General features: G+C 36.2%; 2 protein-coding genes and 1 long non-coding RNA gene across 9 annotated transcripts in view; 1 reads left to right on the forward strand and 2 right to left on the reverse strand.

Moving 5' to 3' along the window:
• Positions 1 to 845: 845 nt before the first annotated feature.
• Positions 846 to 4,873, reverse strand: LOC115919432. The gene is made up of 3 exons (XR_004061852.1): positions 4,660 to 4,873; positions 3,298 to 3,448; positions 846 to 2,162 (listed from the first exon to the last, which is right to left on the reverse strand). It is a non-coding gene; the product is annotated as an uncharacterized LOC115919432 (long non-coding RNA).
• Positions 4,874 to 7,429: 2,556 nt separating this feature from the next.
• LOC115919500 (anaphase-promoting complex subunit 15-like) lies at positions 7,430 to 12,924 on the forward strand. Its single transcript, XM_030973513.1, has 4 exons — positions 7,430 to 7,607; positions 9,666 to 9,725; positions 10,342 to 10,455; positions 12,362 to 12,924. The coding sequence occupies exons 1-4, from the start codon at positions 7,488 to 7,490 to the stop codon at positions 12,413 to 12,415; spliced, it is 348 nt and encodes a 115-aa protein (XP_030829373.1). The 5' UTR covers positions 7,430 to 7,487; the 3' UTR covers positions 12,416 to 12,924.
• A 1,105-nt stretch (positions 12,925 to 14,029) lies between these two features.
• Positions 14,030 to 22,777, reverse strand: part of LOC579832 (MYCBP-associated protein) — a 39,669-nt gene continuing 30,921 nt past the window's right edge. For 4 of the 7 annotated variants that reach the window (XM_030972430.1, XM_030972427.1, XM_030972428.1 and 1 more), the window contains exons 14-20: positions 22,523 to 22,636; positions 21,710 to 21,831; positions 20,942 to 21,051; positions 20,514 to 20,543; positions 17,221 to 17,311; positions 16,645 to 16,881; positions 15,293 to 15,521 (exon numbers count right to left, since the gene is read on the reverse strand). In XM_030972430.1, the coding sequence (XP_030828290.1) occupies positions 16,695 to 16,881; positions 17,221 to 17,311; positions 20,514 to 20,543; positions 20,942 to 21,051; positions 21,710 to 21,831; positions 22,523 to 22,636 (654 nt within the window). In that variant the 3' untranslated portion in view covers positions 15,293 to 15,521; positions 16,645 to 16,694. Of the gene's footprint in view, positions 15,522 to 16,644; positions 16,882 to 17,220; positions 17,312 to 18,472; positions 19,005 to 20,513; positions 20,544 to 20,941; positions 21,052 to 21,456; positions 21,541 to 21,709; positions 21,832 to 22,522; positions 22,637 to 22,777 lie in introns of those variants that run through there. The other 3 variants (XM_030972426.1, XM_779926.5, XM_030972431.1) reach the window with 3 other exon arrangements.

Raw genomic sequence — 22,777 nt, forward strand, 5'->3', positions numbered from 1 at the left:
ACATCGGGCCAACGTCCCCCCGACGTATGACCAACGTCATGTCAACCCCTATCCCACCATATGCCGACATAGGACAAACGTAATGCCAACCCCTTTTCCACCATGTGCCGACGTCTCCCTGACGTAGGACCAACGTAATGCCAACCCCTTTTACACTATGTGCCGACGTCTCCCCGACGTTGTCCTAACATAATGCCAACCCTTTTCCCACCAAGTGCCGACCCCTCCTCCACCATGTGCCAATGCTAGACCAACGTTATGCCAACCTCTTCTCCACCATTTGCCGACGTAGAAGCAACGTTATGCCAACCCCTATCCCACCATGTGCCGACGTTGTACCTCCCCTTTCCAGTTCATGCCAACATCCTTCTGACATTACCAACACCAACTCAAAAACATATTCACACCAACATCAGTCGTCCGTTCATAAGAACATCGTCAAGATCATACTACATCGGACATGTACAATCATTCAAACACATGCATCACAACGTGACAAGGAAAAGCCAAGTAGTTTAAGATTGGATTAAATAAATAAACAGAGCAAAATCCACAAAATGAAGGTAGTAACATTTTCATCAAAATTAGACTGAATTTGAGAAAAGTTCATTATAGAACTCGACTTAGATCCCTCTGGAAGATATGTATAATAACAATATTGAAGCAAGAGGGACATGTTATTTAATTTCGTCATGTCTATTATCTTGTACATTTTAATCACTATCAAAACTTGATAACAACTTATTTGTCCCATTTTAATGAAAAGTTCACCATCTTGCTTCTTAGAATTTGCTCTGAATACATCCCCCTCCCTCCAAAACAAAAGAACAAGGAAAATAAACTGATTTTGTGATAAAACATACTTTATTTTATGTGTAATAAACAAACTGTTGTAAATGTGAATACAATGATTGTACATCTTTCTTTTGTATTTTCGTTTGAATTCGAAAAAAGATGTAAACATAGTTTCAAGTTCAAGGTATCTCAATGTGTCACAATATAGGCCTACTATCAATGAATGCTAGGACGACAGGAGCTATTATAAAATGAATTGTCGCTTACACGTAACACAACATAACATACTGAAATTCATTGTACGAATATAATAAACAATCCTCACAACTTCCCGAGTAAAACAAAACGAACTTTCTGGCAGACGAACACGATTGCTTATGAAAAGATTCCTCTACATATGTACAGCACAAAAATATAAAGAAATTAATAAAGTGTCCACCATTTGCATACCAAGAACTAGGCAATTAATGTAAACAATGTTCCATAAAAAATAACAAATAAAATTCAGAGAAATTGCCAACATTTTTGATGCTTAGGCATTTCAGAGATGCTGATACATTTCGTCGCCATATCTATTGTTAACACATCTACAAACTGTTTTTTTTAGGAGGGATAGTATACATTGCTTGAATGTGTGAAGTAAAGCAATCGCTAAATGTTTATATAACAAGAGAGGAATTTGGAAAGTGAAGTAAGAAAGAGCAGAGCTTGTAAAGGGAAAAACACAAGTTTCTTCACTCTGATATACCACTTCCAATATTTCTTTAAATTGAGAAGAAGGTAGTACGAAAAACATTCAGTCACTTAGATATATGAAACATTTTTTTCTTACCTTTGAAATTCTTTATAGCATGCATTTAGTTGACACGTTATACAGGCATTCAAGTCAATTACGACCTTCTTCGACTCATGGTATAGCTCTCTTTTTAAAATTGGGCCATTAGTGAAATTTCACCACAACAAATAACAAGTAAAGATGCATAGCACACTATTTAATAACAAAAGTTATTGTTTATGTTTGTGTACAAAACATAATGCCTGCAGAGCTGGCTAGCAAGCACCGTAGCTTGCCTAAGCGGAGATCGTTCTTGATATAACATCACTAATCCTTTGGTCAATCATTCCGAGGAACTCTGAGAATTGTAAGGGTCGGGGTCCACCATTAGACGAGCAACTTGGAGAGGTTTTCAAAAAATTGTAAAAAATATAAGGAGGCATTTATTTATGAAACAATTGTTATTATGTTGCTTTAAAAGGGTCTTGATACAAGACATAAAAGTTTTAATTTCCTAAGGCCATGGACCTTTAAAGAATGCGTTAGTCGGAATCAAAATCTTGTCTAGCTTGTGGTGGTACAACTTCGACATCTGCGGCAAAAAAAAAGAAGAAGAAAGAAACCAAACAAGATTTAAAAGCAGAGCATGGAAACATCACCTTGAAATAGTACGGATATTAATCAAATAGTACGGCATTCAAGGGAAGTAGTCCTGAGTGGCACATCCTCCCTAGTTTTGATGAAATTTCATGGATAGAAGTACTTTGTCATGAAAATAACTTTGCTCAAACTTTAGAGCGAATGACCCAGACGTACGGAAATTAGAAAGGAATGGATTTCTTTTATTTTTGTCTTGTTTAATTAGAATAGCATCAAACGCTCTTCTTAACAAAGGAAATATACATTTGAGGTAAAATGGCAGTAATATTCTTCAATAGAAAGAACCAATTTGTAGTATCTGTTTGCTCAGTGTTGAGATGCTTGATTGATAACAGTTTAAAGCCCCTCTTAAGTGTTGGATCCCAAAATTAGCCAAAGAATAGATGGCACAATCTCACTTAAATGGTATGATGTAAAAGAGGATATCATTAACACCGGACACTTCTGCAAATAGAATATTGCCCTAACAAATGTGTTTGAAGTAGAATATGGATGAAAGAATACAAAATTTGCGTTTTCTGCATACAACACAAAACCCTTAGTTAGCAAGTTTGTATTCTTTCTAATTTTTAGGACAAATGTTTGAAGAAGAGTGGCATTTTCTTTCACATCATTATAACATTGAAGTGAAATGTGAAGCTCCCAATACTTTTTTTTTGTATTTATGTAAGCTCCCAATACTTGAGAGAGCTCGAGGGGCTTCAAAGTAGAAACAAAAACGCAAATCTATATCGTTAGTTGCTTATACAAGAAACAAATCAATTGACTGTGTTTTTTTTTTTTGTGGCACCCTGCATTCAGAATTGTTTCCAAAAAAATACTGCTATAAGCAGTATTTCATGATTTGTTGTTGTTGAATAGTTTTGTAAGTGATCACAATGCAGTTTCTCAATATAAGCAGGAAAAAGATACTAGCATCCGTTAGCAGCTATGTCCTACACAAACGTACATTAATCCAGTACATTTGTACTTTGTGTGCAGGGCACAACTATAACGAATACTAAGAAGTGGTATCCTGTCTACATGTATAACTAAATACAAAATGAATAAAATGCCAAATGACATACCCATATTTCTGAATGTTGAGGTCAACGGGGTCGTTGGGGTCGACAGTGTTCTGGAGGTTGATGGGGTTGATGTCGAAGGGGTCCTTGGTGACGTTGATGCTGTTCTGGATGATCGAGGTAGGGGTAGCTGGATCTGAACGGGTAGAGGAATCTGGAATTTGTTGTGAAGTTGACGATATGAAATGCAGGATTTAATATTTAAATTTCAGAATTGTAGGGATTATGGGAGAAAAAAGTATTGGGATTTGGAAGAGCTATATAGAATTGAATGTATTAATAAAGAACGTCAGAATTTTAAAAATAAATAATTAGAATATTTACCTTCAGTTCAAATTATAGCAATTTAATATACATGTGCATAAACAATAAAAACTAATTTGAAAATGAGAATAAAAATGCAGCAATAATCAAATTTGTGAATGAAAATTGTGAATGAAAATTATGGGATCGATCAGTGTTACCCCCGCCCCCAATAGTTTTTCCTATTTACTATTTGATCAAATTGAGGTTCTTGGCCAATTGCGACTTTAAATGATTGCAAATGCCAAAATGAGGGTAATTCCCACCAGCTACCTCTTTCACATCACACTCACAATCCACTAAATGTGTTGATACAAAGTTCTTGCATATTTTGGCAGACTTGGCACACTCCCTTGTAAGATTTCAGGAGGCTAGAAACATGTACTAGCGGGATATCTTAATTCACAGCCCAATCTCGTAATTTATTCCTTTTCGAACTGAATCATCATCAGCATATATGGAGCTACTACAGAGTATAGTATAGACCTACTTCTAAATCTGAAAGTATCAGAGACTATAATATCATTTAGATATGCATAAAAAATGATGCGTCTTCCCATTCAGCTCTATTTGATTCAATTGGTCTTTCCAACAATGCATCAGCACCTTCAACACTTGTAACACCAACAGATTCACAATCATTGATTCATGGTCGATATTGCATATTAGGATGAACATCATCACTGTCACGGACGCTGCAACATGACGCATCAATACATCACCTAGGTCTAACTCTAAGTCAGGAACATATTAACATTTATCACGGCAAACACTCAATGCATCTGATGCCGACACTTCGGCCCCCATCATAGCCATATAGCCATCACTCACACTTCAATTGCACGCAGCGGGTGTGCATGCTAAATAAGCGTACGCAGAGCGGTACACTCGTACTGACTTACACTTTCATTTGGACAGGGAATTATCAATGATGACTTTAACAATTTCTCATGCTATTTCCCTCGCTTTGTGAAGGGGAGTTCTCCCACTATACAATTTATCAGTTTCACGCGACATGCTCACAAAAATAACGTTGAAAGAGAAAGAAAATCATTCATTTACCATGCAGTGTTGGTACTCCCCGGCAACTGGTCCAGACAAATGGACAGGATATGGCTGACGTACGTTGCAATTGCATGAGCACATGGGCATGCGCACGCATGCAATTTTTTTTACCCGGATGTAGCGGTACTAGGTCGTATTTGCTACGTTGGCCCAACGTCATATAGCCAACCAATATATACATGCACTATTTATCAGTAAAGATGGAGACGATATAGACCATGGGTGTCGATCTGTCATTGATACCTATTCATCAGGGGGGGGGGGGGGGGGGGATGATCTATTCATTCCTCCCCCCCCCCCCCGAACAATAGGTATTACGTAAGATTCGACACCCATGATATAGACCAACGTTAAGCCAAGGTTGGCCCAACGTCGCGTATATTAGCCAACATATCCACCATTTCTCAGTAAAATTTGAAACGATGGACCAACTTTGAGCCAACGTTAATAGCCAAACGTCGAATAGCCAATTAACAACCACAATTTATCAGTAATAATTGAGACGATGGACCAACGTTCAGCCAACATTGGCCCAACATCGAATGGCCAGCCAAAAGCCAACATTTAAAATTTAAAATTGAGACGATGGACCAATGTTCAGCCGACGTTAGCCCAACGTCGAAAAGCCAACCCAAAGCCACCATTTAAAAAAAAAATTGAGACGATGGACCAACATGAAGCCAACATTGGCCAACGCCGAATAGCCAACCAATATAGCCAACATTTATAAGTTAAAATTGAGACGATGGTCCAACTTTCAGCCCACATTGGCCTAACGTCGAATAGCCAACCAAACGCCAACAGTTATCAGTAATATTTGAGACAATGGACCAACGTTGAGCCAACTTAATTTAGCCCAACGTCGAATAGCCAACCAAAAGCCAACATTTATCAGTAATAAATGAGACAATAGACCAACGTTCAACCAACATTGGCCCAACGTCGAATAGCCAACCAATAGCCAACATTTATCAGTGATAATTGAGACGATGGACCAACATTTAGCCAACATTGGCCCAAAGTCGAATAGCCAACCCAAAGCCGCCATTTATCAGTGAAAATGGCGACAATGGACCAACATTGAACCAACAATAGCCCAACGTCGAATAGCCAACCAAAAGCCACCATTTATCAGTGAAAATGGCGACAATAGACCAACGTTCAGCCAACATTGGCCCAACGTCGAATAGCCAACCAATAGCCATCATTTATCAGTGAAAATGGCGACAATGGACCAACGTTCAGCCAACATTGGACCAACGTCGGATAGCCAACCAATAGCCACCATTTATCAGTGAAAATGGCGACAATGGACCAACGTTCAGCCAACATTGGCCCAACGTCGAATAGCCAACTAATAGCCACCATTTATCAGTGAAAATGGCGACAATGGACCAACGTTCAGCCAACATTGGCCCAAATTCGAATAGCCAACCAAAAGCCACCATTTATCAGTGAAAATGGCGACAATGGACCAACGTTCAGCCAACATTGGCCCAACGTCGAATAGCCAACCAAAAGCCAACATTTATCAGTGAAAATGGCGACAATGAGCCAACAATAGCCCAACGTCGAATAGCCAACCAAAAGCCACCATTTATCAGTGAAAATGGCGACAATGGACCAACGTTCAGCCAACATTGGCCCAACGTCGAATAGCCAACCAATAGCCACCATTTATCAGTGAAAATGGCGACAATGGACCAACGTTCAGCCAACATTGGCCCAACGTCGAATAGCCAACCAATAGCCACCATTTATCAGTGAAAATGGCGACAATGGACCAACGTTCAGCCAACATTGGACCAACGTCGAATAGCCAACCAATAGCCAGCATTTATCAGTGAAAATGGCGACAATGGACCAACGTTCAGCCAACATTGGCCCAACGTCGAATAGCCAACCTATAGCCACCATTTATCAGTGAAAATGGCGACAATGGACCAACGTTCAGCCAACATTGGCCCAACGTCGAATGAGCCAACCAATAGCCCCCATTTATCAGTAAAAAATGGCGACGATGGCCCAACGATTAGCCAACGTTGGCTTGCCGACTGCGACCCTGCCGACGGTGGCCGACGTTGGCCCAACGCCGTATTGTTATCTGGGTAGTTCCAACACATGATTAAAATTTCTTTTCTAAATTATATGACTCGGGAGGGCCTTTTCTCTTTAGAGTACCTACAATAATTTGCTACCCATAATATATTTGAGTAGTGCCCAAAGGGTAAAAGTAGCCTACTTAGGTCTGTTAGGAGAAAACAGAAATTAATGATATTTTTGTACCCGACAAACTGGAGAGTGATCTGCGATTACGTTTCAATTCAAAGACCAAACTGGCAATTTTTTATTCGCATATATTTCATAATTTAAACATTCATAACTCTCTTATTATTGGTCCAATTTATTTCATGCTTTCGCCATTCTTTTCTTTTTCTGCTTTCATACAAATAAATTTATTGCAAGGGTTAAATTTTCCTTTAAATTGAACCTTAATATTTCGTAACTTTATCCTCTCCCGCATTCTGTCCTCCACTTCTTATATTTCTAAATTATCCCCCCCAAAAACAACAACAACAACAACAACAAAACAACAACAACAACAAACAACAAACAAACAAAACAATAACAAACAAACAACAACATGCAACCTGATTATTATCTTTTTCGTGTTTATATCACTTTGCAACTGTCGTACATCCTGAACAAAATTATTTCAGAGCAAAAATTTATGAAGAAGCTCGATCGAGCCCATGGCCCATTGAAGAAACTGGAAGAGCGCCATCTCGCGGTTATGTACGGTGGCGAAAACGAAATCGAAGAAAATGTCTTCTATATTTCCATCTTTACTCCCACAGCTGTCAAATCCATTGTGGTTCGATGTGGAAAAACCCTTTGAAGACGAGGCAGAATTGGCAGAAGAGGAAAGAAAGCATCAGAGTTGGGTAAGAGGCTAATATTCACTAAAAATGGGGGACAGTGCAAGATACCTTTTGAAATTACAGTCCCACACGCTGGAGATGGTGTTTGTTGAAGTTTGAAATTATCACACTGAAGCTTCAGTCCAGTTCAGAAGTTTTCTGTTGAAATGAAACTAAACCATTAAGAACTAATCTCAGTTGTGTAATGTACATGTTTGTGAGAAATATATATACTCGTTATTATGATTAAAGCTATTAATGTATGAGTCAAACATCAATCATGTCAAAATTCTGAACTGGACATTTTATAATTGTTGAAATGAAATTGTTGCTCCTTCTTTCTTGCACTTGCAAGTTGCAGTGTCGTCACCAGTTTCGTGAAAAAGATACTTGCTGAACTATTGATGAGGGCTGTGGGGTCCGTTTAATTAGATCACTCTCTCTCTCTTGTAAATTAAAAACTTGCACAAGATGTTTTCATCGATGGTGTAAACGTGTAATCAATAATTGAATAGGGGGCCCGATTACCTCTGATTAAAAAAAAAAACGTACGATGAAGATAAAACCACTGAAGTTCATTTGGCAATTCCAATAAAATAGGGGCGCTTGTTCAGAAGCCTACCAAAAATTTGACCCGTAACTTTGGCGTGGAGATACCCTACTAAATCATATCCAAAGGCCAAAATGAAGTAGTCTAAATAAATGTCCAAATAGAAATCATGAGCTACCGTAAATCTCCGTGTATAAGGCGCACCTGTGTATAAGGCGCACCCCTATTTTTCTTCTTCTTCTTCCTCGGTAAATGCAACTTCATACAACGAAGATTACGCACTGCGGTGTGGTGTGTGCCATGTCCAAAATGTGTGTAGGTCTCAATCCAGGTGCAAAATATATATACAGTGATGTGCTGTTAAAAACGTGGACAGCGGTGTGCTGCCATCAGTTTTGTTTTGTTGTTGTTGTTTTGTTGCCGAAAAAGTGCAGTTAAAGTTGTGAACTTGTCACAAATAATATTAACAATGTCGTTGTCGAAGAATGTGTAAGATCATTAATGTAAATTAAAAACAGGTCCAGACTCTAAGGCTTCATGATACCAAGTGTCCCACACCAGCCTCATCACATCACCTAGCAGAAGCACTATGTTCTATGCCAAACATCAATAGTCATGCATGATATGAATAGAAAAAAAATTGAGGAATTATTATTATAAACTACATATTGAGATCTATTAGAAAGATTACTTTCAAACCAAGATGACAGACAAATTTGAGTGTTGTTGTAGTTTCCGAGTGGTGAGTCAACACACTGATTACTGAGCTGGGAGACATTGCCAGGCATAGCGCCATAAATCGCACCCCCGACTTTCACGGAGATTTATGGTAAAAGTCCTTAAGTTTATTACCTATTTCATGTCAATTTTCTTGTTATTTTTGGAGTATTTTTCGGATAAACATTGATATTAGTATACACTTTTTCACAGGTTTCACGGCAAACCGCTGCTCAAGTGCATACCGATGGTGGGTTGGGGCACGGGCGGGCGTGCGCCTGTGTGAAGTTATCTACTATAATGTCTCGGATCCTCATTACGGTAGATAACTTCACACAAGCACGTGCCCGCCCGCAACCCACCATCTGTATGGTATGCACTTGTATTGTGCAGGGGTTTGCCGTGAAACCTGTGAAAAAGTGTATACTAATATCAATGTTTTTCCGAAAAATACTCCAAAAATAACAAGAAAATTGACACAAAACAGGTAATAAAAATAACGACTTTTAACTCATGATCTTTATTTGGACATTTAATGAATATTTATTTCATTTTGGGTAAGTTTTAGTAGGGTATCTCCACGCCGGAGTTACTGGTCAAATTTTGAAAATTCTGAACAAGCGCCAAAATAGGTGCCTACCATAAAGGGCTTAAATTGGATCAGATTTTGGCAATCAAATACTAAACACGCGACTACCTGGGATTATTGTGTAAATTTGATGTTGTGTTGTAAACAATATTTGTTGATGTTAAATGATTTTTCTTGCCATTGAAATTCAAATGATATCAATTACCAAAATCCTTTTCCTCTTCAGCTCCAGAGCATAGTTGAGAAAGACCAAGATGTGATCCCTATTGGAAAAACAGCATCTGAGGTAAGTATATAAAATCATTAGATTCATGGTAGACCTACTCCTAGCCTACCACCCCTGCCCCCCCCCCCCCCCAAAAAAAGGGATGATAACAAAAGGAGGGGTAAAAGATTATATATCAGATCATGCTTGCAAAGTATGTAAAAGTAAAAAGACAGTCAATGTTTATTTTTGTTGTGCGAAATTTTTGGAGGAAGTAACTTGTTGATATTGAAAGTAATCTAAAAGTGGTTACTTGAATAATGTGGATGAGAAATTGTGTAAAAATACTTTACTGTAGGTATAATTATACTTTAATTTTTTTTAATGGATCTTGTGCTCTCCTCTGTCTTAAATGATTATGTATATGCATGTCTAGAATGATTTCTAATTGTGTGAATCAAATCATGAAAACTTCTGAATATAGAGTAGCTTTTTGCCGTAATTGTCAAAATTATCTATGCACTTTATTCCTCCACCATCTTTTCCTTTGTTATTCTGAAGAAGAGGATTATTCTTGACTATATGTTGATCAGATATCCCTTTTTAATCTCTCTTTCTCTCTCCCTTTTCTCTCTTCCCCCCCCCCCCCTCTCTCTCTCTCTCTCCTCCCCTCTCTCCCTCTCTCTTTCTGTCTCAGACATATGATGAAGAGGAAGATGAAGGTGACATTGAGTCTGAAGAGGAATCTGAAGAAGCAGAAGATCCTGAAGCTGAAGAGATGAATGACTATGACCAGGAGTCGCCGGAAGAGGTTAGTCAATCATACAGAAAACTTTCATTCTTGGGATAATAATAACATGCAGTTTTAGCATCTACCAAACCTTAAAATTAAGATGGTAAGTAGGGACTCTGGCTATACATTGTCACCTATCTTCACCCTAGTGATCTTGAGGCAGCAGATCGCAAGAATCTGTGAGCGGATAATCGCTTGACAACTAAATTGTAAGGTTTGTTGAAGCTTTAACTTTATGATAAGTTGGTCAATGTGTCTAATAAATTCCTGGTATCCACATGACTTTTTTAAAAAGCTAGTGTCATGGCAGCAAACAAGTTTTAAAGTGTCAACAGAACCATAATACTTTTTTTTTAAAGGTTTATCTTTATAACAAATTAATACATGATCATCAAGTGTCACTCTTGCATTGACAGTCAAGTTGAATGCCTTCATCTGAACTGATATAATTTATCAAGCACATTACAAGAAAGCTGGTGGTTCCTTTAGAAATACGTGGATGTAGAGTACTTGTTGAGGGCTTTGTGGCAATTCGTTTGGCACATTGAAAACATAATTTCTAAACTAAACAGTATGTGTGTAAACTAGATGGAATTTTGACTGCGCGCAGTCAAAAATGATGCCTCCGCCATAGAGCAATTTAAACAAGTTTGGAGTTTAAATCTCCAGTGGTTCTTGAGATATCATGATAACAATCTCAATGTATGGAATTTCATAAGTTGACCTCTGTGACCCTTGACCTTTGACCTACGTGCTCCAAAATCTGATCAGATTGTCTTCCTATGGTGATACACACTATCATTAAGTTTGAAGTTTAAATCTCCAGTGGTTCTTGAGATATTATGATATGGTGATACATACTATCATTAAGTTTGAAGTGAAAATTCTCCAGTGGTTCTTGAGATATCGCGATAACGATCTCAATGTATGGAATTTCATAAGTTGACCTCTGTGACCCTTGACCTTTGAACTACGTGCTCCAAAATCTAATCAGATTGTCTTCCTATGGTGATACACACTATCATTAAGTTTGAAGTTTAAATCTCCAGTGGTTCTTGAGATATTATGATAACAATCTCAATGTATGGAATTTCATAAGTTGACCTCTGTGACCCTTGACCTTTGACCTACGTGCTCCAAAATCTAATCAGATCGTCTTCCTATGGTGATACACACATACTATCCTTGAGTTTGAAGTTTAAATCTCAAATGGTTCTTGAGATATCGTGCTAACAAACTCAATACAAGGAATTTCATAAGTTGACCTCTGTGACCTGTGACCTTTGACCTACGTACTCCAAAATCTAATCAGATCGTCTTCCTATGGTGATAAATACTATTCCCGAGTCTTAAGTTTAAATCTTAAATGGTTCTTGAGATATTGTGATAACGGTCAAACGGGACGGACGTACGGACGGACGTACGGACGGACAACCCGAAAACATGATGCCTCCGGCACCACCTTCGGTGGCGGAGGCATAAAAACAAGCAATTCATGACTGCATAAGGTTGTTGGCAATGTTCAAAAGTAATATCAGTAACATTTGAATGCTGTATTATAAGGGGCTTTTGAAAGGATGATTTCTTGAAACAGTACTTTCTCTCTTGGTCTAGGAAGAGATGAAAGGATGTTGGTTGATCTAAAGTGTTGTGCTTTTTCATTAGCCAACATTATATTGAGTACCTCATTTGGGTGTCCATAACGAATATCAATGTAAAAACTCATTTAGAAATCATGCTTTCAAGAGAAGAGCTGTAATTACTAAAGTATAGGAAAGAAGGGAGAGAGCTCTGGGTATGTTTTCTAAATCCTCATTTTTTCAAGTTTCTAGTGTATGAATCATATAACCGTACAAGTAATTTCATTTTGTAGTTAAAGAAATTAAGTAATATTCAAAAATATTTTCTTGTTGTAACATTGCAGGTTGAAATGGACATGAATAATGAGGAGGACATATGGGTGGGACTACAGGAGTGAGCAACAATACCAATGTGACTGATGTTCTGCGCTTACTTAATTGCTGTGTTAACTACACAAAGCAGTATTAACAGTTTCAAGAAGTATGGGAGAGATGGAATGCTTCACCCTTCCATGCTGTGGGCGCAAATCTCGCCCCAAAGTATGATCGTCTACCAGTGTATTTGGTTGATTATGGTTGGTTGATTGATTATTTTTTTCCTGACTGCTATTAAAGAAAGAATGTATATGCCTGTAAGATAGCAACCAGGAGACCGAGGGACTTGGTAATGAGGATTAATGCCTTACCAAAGGGCATGAGGGCATTGACTTAGTTTTGAACTCGGTACCACCGCTCTACCACTGAGCCATCGTGCCTTCTTTGGACAAAATATGCTATAATTTACTTCCTAGAACAGAAAAAGTACCCTCAGTCCCTCATCGTAAAGCTTATCCCCATGGAATGTAGTATGTCCAATTTGATAATGCAACAGCCATTGATAGTCAAAATTTAAAGCTTGTTTATTTTTTACAAATACGCAGAACTGTTCATCACAAAAGCAGACCTGCCAACCAGTACGATTTAGTTGTATTTCGTATGATTTTTAGAAGCAAATACGACAGTATTTATTTATTTTTTTTTTTATTTTTATTTATTTTTCGGGGGGGGGGGGGGGGGGTGTTTTTTGTTTGTGTGTGTGCCATATTCAATGGCAAAATGTTCATTCTGTCCTGTAAAGTATCCTACAAGCATCTCACATCGGCAATTTGGGGATGTTCATTGGTTCATCGAACTCAACAGTCGTGACGAAATCATGCATATTCAACACATGATCCATAAAAAAAATTCTTCCTGTATGTAGGAACTGTAAGAGGCATTGATCCGCATAACAGTCCGTGTTTATTTTTAAGAATACAACTTTTATCAGTAAAATACAACTGTTGGGAATAAAGAATACAGTTTTTAAACTCCAGAGGTTGGCAGGTCTGCAAAAGGGGTTTAACGGGAAGTCCACCCTGATATCAAGTTGGGTTTAATATAAGCAGAAAGATGAGAGAAACAATTTAGTGAAAGTTTGAGCAATATCGGATTAAGAATAGGAAAGTTATGAATTTTTTAAGTTGTCCTCAGTGAAACACAAATTGGCAATACTGTGAGGTATCTTGCAAGCTCCTCTCCAATCTGATCTGTACAGAAAATTTCATAAACTTTTAATTTCATGATGGAAAAGATTTGTTTCATACATGGGTTTTATAAAAACATATTTGCAATAATTATATTTAGATCTTTCTTACCAGTATTTTTAATTGGTTTTGGCTCAAACTTTCACTGACCTCTTTCTCTCATTTTTCTGCTTCTATTATGGGAATTTCTTACTCTAAAGGCATTGAAATTTACAAGTTGAATTAAAGAGGAAAACAGTTTTCTGGATAGTAGAGGTATTATACATGTATTTATATACAGTGACTTGGTTGTGTGCTAAATTTGCTGTACAGAATTGATAGAAAATAAAGGAGGGACCTGTTTTTGTTACTCTTGATTTTAGTGCTGTTCATTATTAACAAATTAATAAATTGATAAAAAATTTTAAAAATTCACGACACAGAAATCATTGAAACAGATACAAAAATCAAACTTTGGACGGAACTCTGTAATTTATTCAGAAAATTATCCAATACAAGGCGAAATTGTCAAGGTGATTGTGAACATGAATACAATTAGAACAGCATTTGCAAATGTGCTGCTTTTATTATGTTGTATAGAAATTATTTTTTGTAATAAAATTGAGACTGAAACTAAAATATTGCTTCCTCTATTTCCTTCTTCTTAAATTAAATGACAATGAATATCAGAATGGATACTGCACAAGCATAGAAATACATGTATACAGTAATCATAGGAATGAAAACCAACTGCATTTTTAAGCTTAGCTGCCTGAAATATCTCACTTGATGAGAAAAGATGGAACAAGTTTTATTGTGAAATATTTCTGTTATCTTAAAAAACGTGTTTGCGTAAATATTCTTCATAATGTGTTTATTTTTCTTGAACGAAAGGTAATCTTTTTAGTTCTGGTAATGAAGCTTTGTAATAAGTCTTCTCTAATTTTTACTAGCCAGGGGGTATGTCTGGACTGTTGAACTGAAACAAAGATAGAACGGCATCTGAAAAGCACATGTACGAATTTGGATTTTTAATATGGGTGTATTTCTAAGCAGATAAGATGGATTAGAAGATAAATTGACCTCTCTTGATGATCTCTAGTACACCTCTAGTAATATCACTGGGTTGGAATGTGAATTTTATTGTATTCTCTGAAAAATTAACTTGTCTTATAAAAGAACTGATGAACAATTAAGTGTAATCTCAAAATACCTTTAAACTGTCACATACATAGAATCCTTTGCTAATTTCAACATCCTTTCAGAGGTAAAATTTGATTGATAACAAATAGCAATTTAGGGCCAGTTTCTCGAAACCGTCATAAGTCTAAGCTTGTGGACATACATGTAATTCTATAACACGTGTTTCAATTGGATGTCGAAGAAGTTAGACTTATGACGGTTTGGAGAAACAAAACGGCCCCATGGTTCATAAAAGAGCAATGGGCAGTAGGTACATATTGGCCTGGCTCAGTACTGGCATGACTGGTCACACATTGTAGGTTCTTTTCTGTGGAATAGCATTTCAGTTATTTAAATAAATAGATACTCAATTGCAACTGTACTTTCACAAACTTGCTGTCGTGAGAATTATGTTTCAAAATATCAACTTTACGTGACAAGAAGAGAAAAACTCTACATTGAAGGTTTTGATACAAGGCCCTGGTTTCATAAGTTATAATTCTAATTTGGAGTGTTAAATAAAAGATCAATACACATATATATAAATATATCTGGAACTCTCAACATTTTATACACTGCATATTGCATATACAATTTTAAATATTAATGTCAGTAAGATCCACAGTTGAGTGATACAGAAATGTTAGTAGTGTTCTCTTTCTCTTTAATGGATTCACATTTTCTGCATAAGCTGCTGCATCAGAGCATTATCTTGTTTCTCTTTGATGTCTTCAAACAATGCAGTCATCTTATCCACGGTCTCCGACAGTAGAGCATATACCTGTGAGATGAGATAAAGTGACAAAATACTTTCAATAGTTAACAAGCAAACAACTCTCATAGAAAGCAGAAAATTAAAGAAGCAGACTGGTGAAAGTTTGAACGAGATCTGACAAAAAAATAATGAAATCTATTTGGAAATTGTAATCACTAGACATATTGGCATTTCCACTTGGCTTCATCGGTAAAGTCACTGTAATGAAGTGCCAAACAACTTTCCCATGTGTTCCAACACACAAAATGACTAAATTTTTTTTTTTTTAGATATGTACGGCTCATGCCGGACTTCTCTTTTTAGAGGTTGTGTAATAATATACAGATGTTGACTGGCAGGGGGTGGAATATTATACAAATAGTGAATGGTTATGAGTTCAATAGTGTGTATATTTTCATGAGTTGAAAGATTAACATTCTATTCAACGAGGCGTCAGCCGAGTTGAATAGAATTAACGTTAATCTTTCAACGAATGAAAATATTCGCACTATTGAATGAATGAAAACATTCATTATTTGTTTTATACAACATCGGAGAAGATCTAATAGAACGTTAATCAACAAATTATGCTTTACTCCTTATATTAAAGATAAATTAAAGTTGGAGTCGAGCCTTCTCGATTTCATTCATATTGCCTTCGCGTCAGATACACGCAGGGATACGCGCATGGCAGAGAGGAACGCAGTCTGCATATAACCAAAAATGCACAGCGAATATAACCAAAGATGCATGCCCGTGCAATAGAACATCTGTTGAATATCATGTGACCAACAATCCTCCAATCAAATGACAAGGATCCACGTAGGTGTTGTATAAAACATTATTTGGACTGCTGAAGGGAGTTATATTTTCCCAAGTGGATATAGGTCACGAGGGAAAATATAACTCCCTTCAGGTCCAAAAAATGTTTTAATAGATCCCCTGCCAGTCAATATCTGTTATATTAGAAAGCCCTGGTTTGAACATTTATTGGGGGGGGGGGGGGGTCCATTTTTCTATTTCTTCAAAATCTGCCGTATCATAGCAAATGTACATGCCATTATATTTCAATGTGCTACCTGTTTACTTACTACTAGCACAGATACACTGAATTATATCCTGACATTTTGAAGCATCTCCCATCACTCACCTGTATGTAGAGTTTGTTCTTATACTTGGCATCCATGATAGGATCCCCCGTCACAGAGACATGTATCTTCTCCATGGAGCCGCTACTAGGGGTACGAGCACGCCCCCTTCTCTCCCCTCCCGACGGAGTCTTCTTCTCTCTATCTTTAGTAGGTGTGGCCGGACTGGGAGCAGATTTCTTGCCTTTACCTGGTGTTTTTTCTCCTCCTTTACTCTTTGGTCTGTCTTTGTCTTTATCCTAGATATCAAGATGAGAAGGATTATTTACCTTGTTGGCATACAGTGCTCTTGCAAATTTACCAAAAGCTACAAATACATGCAATCCATTGGCATTATGTATTCCTGATTTCACAGTTTTGCAAATGTAGTGTATTAATTAGTAAGGCTGAATTTCAGTTGTAATCAGTTTTAATTCACATTTTGCTCATTTAAAATGCAGAAATCAAGACTGTTGTCTATCAGTTTAACATTTGAAAAATCATGAATAAAATAAAGTCTTTTTTTTTCCCCTCTGTGAAGAAGAGGAATATACTTGATATGGGTGATTTTTCCAACATTATGATGAAATCATACTTACATCTTTCTTCCCTTTCTTTCCATCTTTTTATCCTTCTTCCCTCCAGGAGTTTCTTCTTCTTTCGGTTCTTTCTTTCTTTTCTTGAGTTCACCTGTAACAATATATATATATACATATATGATTTCTTACAATCAGTCACTGCTTATATATCCCATCTACCATGAAAAATCTGCTGCTCTCTTGCTAAGAATTGAAAGAAGATTTCAATTGTTTATTGGGATGTTATGTGAATGTGCTAATGAGTTGACAAGATTGATAAGTTTATAATTGCAAGTAATGAGCAAAAGATTCCTGATCTATGAAACATGTCAGTGGCAGGATCGGTTGATGGCACATAAAACAACTGAAATGGAAGAACGGACCTTGTTACAAGGTTGTGTTTTCTCTGAGATCATAATGGTGAACTCTGTACTTTCTGGTTGATGAATGGAAGTACATGCAATTAATTTTTTGTTTGCACATACATGTATACACATACCCCAAATAGTTTGGCAGCCTAGTTTGAAGTGACTAAATAGTGAATAAAACAAATGCCTAAACAATGATGGAATGACATCTGTATGGTACAGAACATAACTGAAATTGGTGATGAAGGTTACACAATAAAACAATACACAATACGATTCTGAAATCAATGATCATACAATGAATATGAATATATTTGTCAAGCTAAACTGTTTAAGATAGCTATCCATTTTAGTGTAAACTGGTCGAGACGTAAGCAAATCAAGTACTCAAATAGATTCGTACTCAACCGTTTGTTTCGTTCATGCTATTAGTTTGCTAAATAGCCCTCAGACACGAATCATGCAGCATATATAACATGCTTTAACAAATTCACCAAAACATGCTGATAATTTAATCATTAATTGTTAGCATACACATCAGAAAACATACATGCAAGGCCAACAGAAATCACAGTATTAATACTGACGAGGCCACCCTGGGTGAGCAAGACATTATTATCATTAGTATTATCATTATTATTATTACTATTATTATTATTGTGATTATTATTATTAATATTACGGTATCACTATCATTATTATTAATATTATCATTATCATTATTACTATCATTTATTAGTATTATTATCATTATTACCATCATCAGTATTATCATTATTATTTTTATTATTATCATTATCATTATCATTATCATTATCATTATCATTATCATTATCATTATCATTATCATCATCATTATTATTATTAGTATCATTATTATTTATTAGAGTGTAGCATAAGTGGTATTAGTGGGAGCCACCACTACCCCAGACATAAATTTCATCCTACTATATTGCTGGCTAATTAGTCGACACATGGTATCTTCATTATATTACTGTGAAGCTAACTATACTTAATACCCGTAACACTCCAATCCTTTTCTCTTTGAAAAAAACCAACAACAGTTAGACATGCGAGAAAAATCTGAGATGGCCACAAGGCTATTATCATTAACACCAATGGTCTAATAACATCCTGATTTATCTTTTTGATCAAACGAGTATGTGATATCTTTTAATTGTACTTTTACAATTTGTATGACCCATAAGGACCTTAACTAGGAACAAATCATTTGGTAATTGTTTGTTTAGAGCTTTACCATAAGATTTATTACAGATTTCACAACATGCTCGTAGTCAAATAGAATAGTGTGCATTGGTCTTCAATGACACAAATCCATTTAATATGACACCTTGTTTTAAGTTTGAATTGACGTTTTTATGAAGGGAGATGAGTATGGAAGATGAGAGGACTTACTTTTCTTATACCGTCGAGGACCTGGGTGTGAGTGAGTGAGTGAGTGAGGTGGGACCATTATAAGTGAGCCAAGCAGCCAAGCAGTACATGCCAAGCAACATTTAATCGTGTGTGTTTAAACAAAACAATACAAGCAAGCGTGCAAAAATAAAACAAGTTGTGGTAAACACGAACATGCAATATCAAATGAGTGGTAGGTGGTTAAAAATCTGTCCATATTATATAAATCACGTCTCTGACTTTGAAAATATATATCATTCAGAATGATATGATTGGATTCCATATTTTTATATATCAAATACATTTTCTGTTTTGAATTCACCACCATTTGAATTTCATTAATATTAAAAGAGTTGTTAATAAATTGCTTTGTTAATGATTAATATGTTTCATCTTTTAAATCAATAATTCAATTTCAAAACAAGATTAGTGCATTATTGTTACCATTAGACTTTGCACAAACATACCAAAATAAAACGTTTAACAAAGTGCATTAAACAAGTACACTAAATTTCAATTATTAAACGTTGCATGCAAATATTTGATGCAGGTTAAATTCATTGACAAACGGTGCATCATGCAAATCAAACACTTTGTACCTTAGTTTCCCATTACCATGTTAGCTCAATATCTATTCCTTCTCTATATAACACTACAAAGTGGTATTTCTTAAATTATTCTCAGATAATAACCAAAGCTTACATTCAAATGCAAATAAAATGGATATCACTAAATAGCTACAGGTATGTCATATAGAGCACATGCACTACCAGCTTACAATGTCAGTGGCCAAAGCACCTATATTTCTATTCCTTTCCTTTCAATTGCGGTGTATAAGGATAAATATTTTGATATCAGTATGCAGAGGGCTTCCTTGTGACTTCCTGGTTTCTAAAAGAAATTGCCCCTTTGTTCAATTATTCAATTAAAAAATAAAGTGTCTAAATTTTTTTCTCACAACTTTTATTTTACAACCTGGGGTCTGGATTGAGAAGCTCTGAGATACCACTTTGTAGAATGAAATAAACCCACTTATTAAACAATCAACATACAAAAAGGTCCATTTAAAAGATACCTTACAGTGTTTGAACAAATTATGAGAGCAATCTATTTAAACGATGACTCTTATGTAGCCCTGAAAATTGAAGTTAGATACAGATTTTGCAAATCAGAGGGTCAATAAGCCTCTTTCTTCACAAAATGATCACAATGATTTAAATGTGAAAATACTATTCAATTGACATTGACACAAGTCTGTTACACTTCTGTTTCAAATCATCCAAACACTGTTAGGGCACCAATCTTTCAATGCACCAGGGACCCATTTCACAAAGTTTTTTTCCAATGACAAATGACAAAAATCAGTGACAAATCTGCTGATAACCAATCAGAAGCAAGGATTTCACTAGCTTATAACAAAAACTGTCATTTGTCACTGATGACAAGTTTTGTGAAATGGGGCCCTAGATGCATGCAATCAACCATGCACAACAAAAATTATAAAATGAATAAATGGAAAACTTATCATACCTCCTCTGAGAGCATCATTTGCTGCAAGAACTGAAAAGAAAATTTATAAATTTAATTAGATATATAATAATATATCAAAGATTAATTTATACAAACCATGAGGGAAAAATTGAAATATAAGCTTGTATCATTCTGTTACAAAGTCAATTTAAGGGACTGCTATAGGTTATGGATTTGATAAATATACTGGTAAATATTCTACCTACCTACAAAAAAAATTAAAACCCAAAACAATGGGCTATTATTTTAGCAGCCCATTGCTTGTCTGCTTTGTTTCTTTAGCTCTTTCTTATATTTGATTTGGGCTTAATGTTCATTGTTTTGAGTTACTCTCATGAGTGCAAGATGAAAAGCTTTAGTATGTCTGTATTCGTTGCTATTCTACAATTTTTGTAGTACCAATTATATCTTTAAGACTATATACTTACTTTCGGCTGTGTCTGGTAGTTCTTCTACCTTCTCCGGTATACCCATGTTAACTCTGATAGTGTTTGCTTGGGTTACTATGTTATCAACATTCTCCATCATGAGATTGTACCTGTAAAGACAACACATGTATTGGATCACGACATGATATACTCCTTTATATTAGAATATTACTACTACCCTAATCTTGGTAAACAGCTCTAACTTTCCCAGGTTGATTTGTGTGATGTAGCTGCTATAGCAAAGCAGGAGAAGTGTTACCAATCTGCAGCTTCTTCCTGGCACAATAATAAGACTGAATTTGCAAACCAGATCAGTTTACGAGTAAAACTCAACAGGCCTATATTAATATCCCTTGTTTTAAAAAAAAAAAAATTGTCTTTACCTTGAGGTCCATAAGTGTTTTACATTAAAAACAAAGCCTTACCAGTCAATACATTCATTTATTTAATTAACCATGTCAACATAATTCCTATATCTTCTTTCACAGATATTGACTTCATTTCATGCTACTTAAGCTACTCTGTACACCTCATGTTGTATGGGCGTAAAGGGAGGGAAGTAGAGTGACGTAACAGCTTTGTTCATTCTGTTCAACAGAACATGATTCCTGATATCGATGATTACATTTCATGCTATTTACGCTACTCTGTACATCTCATGTTGTATGGGCATAAAGGGGGGGGGAGTAGAGTGAAGTAACAGCTTGGTTCATTCTGTTCATCAAAACATGATTCCTGATATCGATGACTACATTTCATGCTACTTACGCTACTCTGTACATCTCATGCTGTATGGGCGTAAAGGGAGGGAAGTAGAGTGACGTAACAGCTTGGTTCATTCTGTTTAGCAGCTCTTCTCTCATCTCTTCATCCTCTATGGCTAAGAACTCCTACAAACAGCAAAGAAAAGACAAATAATCTCACATCAAACATACCTCTTTTAAAGCTTTTCATCTGATATCTTCAAAGGCTAGAATCTCATTTTTGGCAAAATGCATGTAATAAGTTTTATCTTTAAAGTTCTGGTTATGCGATTGCATTGTGAAAGAAACGTTGTGGAATCGATCAGTAAAGGTTGATCATCTAGCATATAAGTCTTGGTGTGTACTGCAAGGTTCTGGAATCATCAAAAAGATGAGAAATCTGGCCCAGTCTTGGTAAAGTTACAAGCACTGTACACAGAAAGATGTATATGGGACTATGCGATATAATATTTTACCAAATATATCAATTAGTAGGCGGTTTCCTGGCAAAATTTATATCATCACGTATTTAGTCCAAATATATTCTTTCACATGATTGGTAATAAGAGCTTCCGTTTAATTCTTTGAGAGGGGGGCGTTTCCAAAATTGGTCTATACCTTTAAGATCCAAATCGTCCTTGATAAACTGTTCCATATCTTGTTCAGAATATATGTATTTACTGACAGATAGAAGGGCATTAACTCATATAACCTAACATAGACGTCCTTCTGGCACTCAAGAGATGGTGTAAACATCCCTTCCCAAACCATCTATGATCCTAAACCAACAATATATACCTTCCCAGCCCTTCACCATCCTTCCCACACCCCTACATACCCGTTTCATCTTGGAGACATCTAGATCCCATTCCTTGTCCTCTCTCTCCTCTTCATCAAACTGCTCCACATGAAGCTGCTTCAGCTGACTCACGACCTCATTAGCAAAGTGCATCTGAGATGGGAAATGCACAATAGATCAAGAAATGAAATATGTAAAACATGAAATGGCAATTGCAATTTCCATAATTATAAAATATTTGATGTACAGATTTGATGATTAAATGCTAAGCTCTTGGTTACCCCAATATTTTAA

This window comes from Strongylocentrotus purpuratus, unplaced genomic scaffold, assembly GCF_000002235.5.
Source record: "Strongylocentrotus purpuratus isolate Spur 01 unplaced genomic scaffold, Spur_5.0 spur5_scaffold_6, whole genome shotgun sequence".
In the NCBI taxonomy this organism is placed as follows: Eukaryota; Metazoa; Echinodermata; class Echinoidea; order Camarodonta; family Strongylocentrotidae; genus Strongylocentrotus; species Strongylocentrotus purpuratus.

Coding starts and splice junctions, on each gene's coding strand:
- LOC115919500 (XM_030973513.1), top strand. CDS start 7,488: ATGTCTTCTATATTTCCATCTTTACTCCCACAGCTGTCAAATCCATTG. Junction 9,726..10,341: donor TTGGAAAAACAGCATCTGAG/GTAAGTATATAA, acceptor TTTCTGTCTCAG/ACATATGATGAAGAGGAAGA. Junction 10,456..12,361: donor ACCAGGAGTCGCCGGAAGAG/GTTAGTCAATCA, acceptor GTAACATTGCAG/GTTGAAATGGACATGAATAA.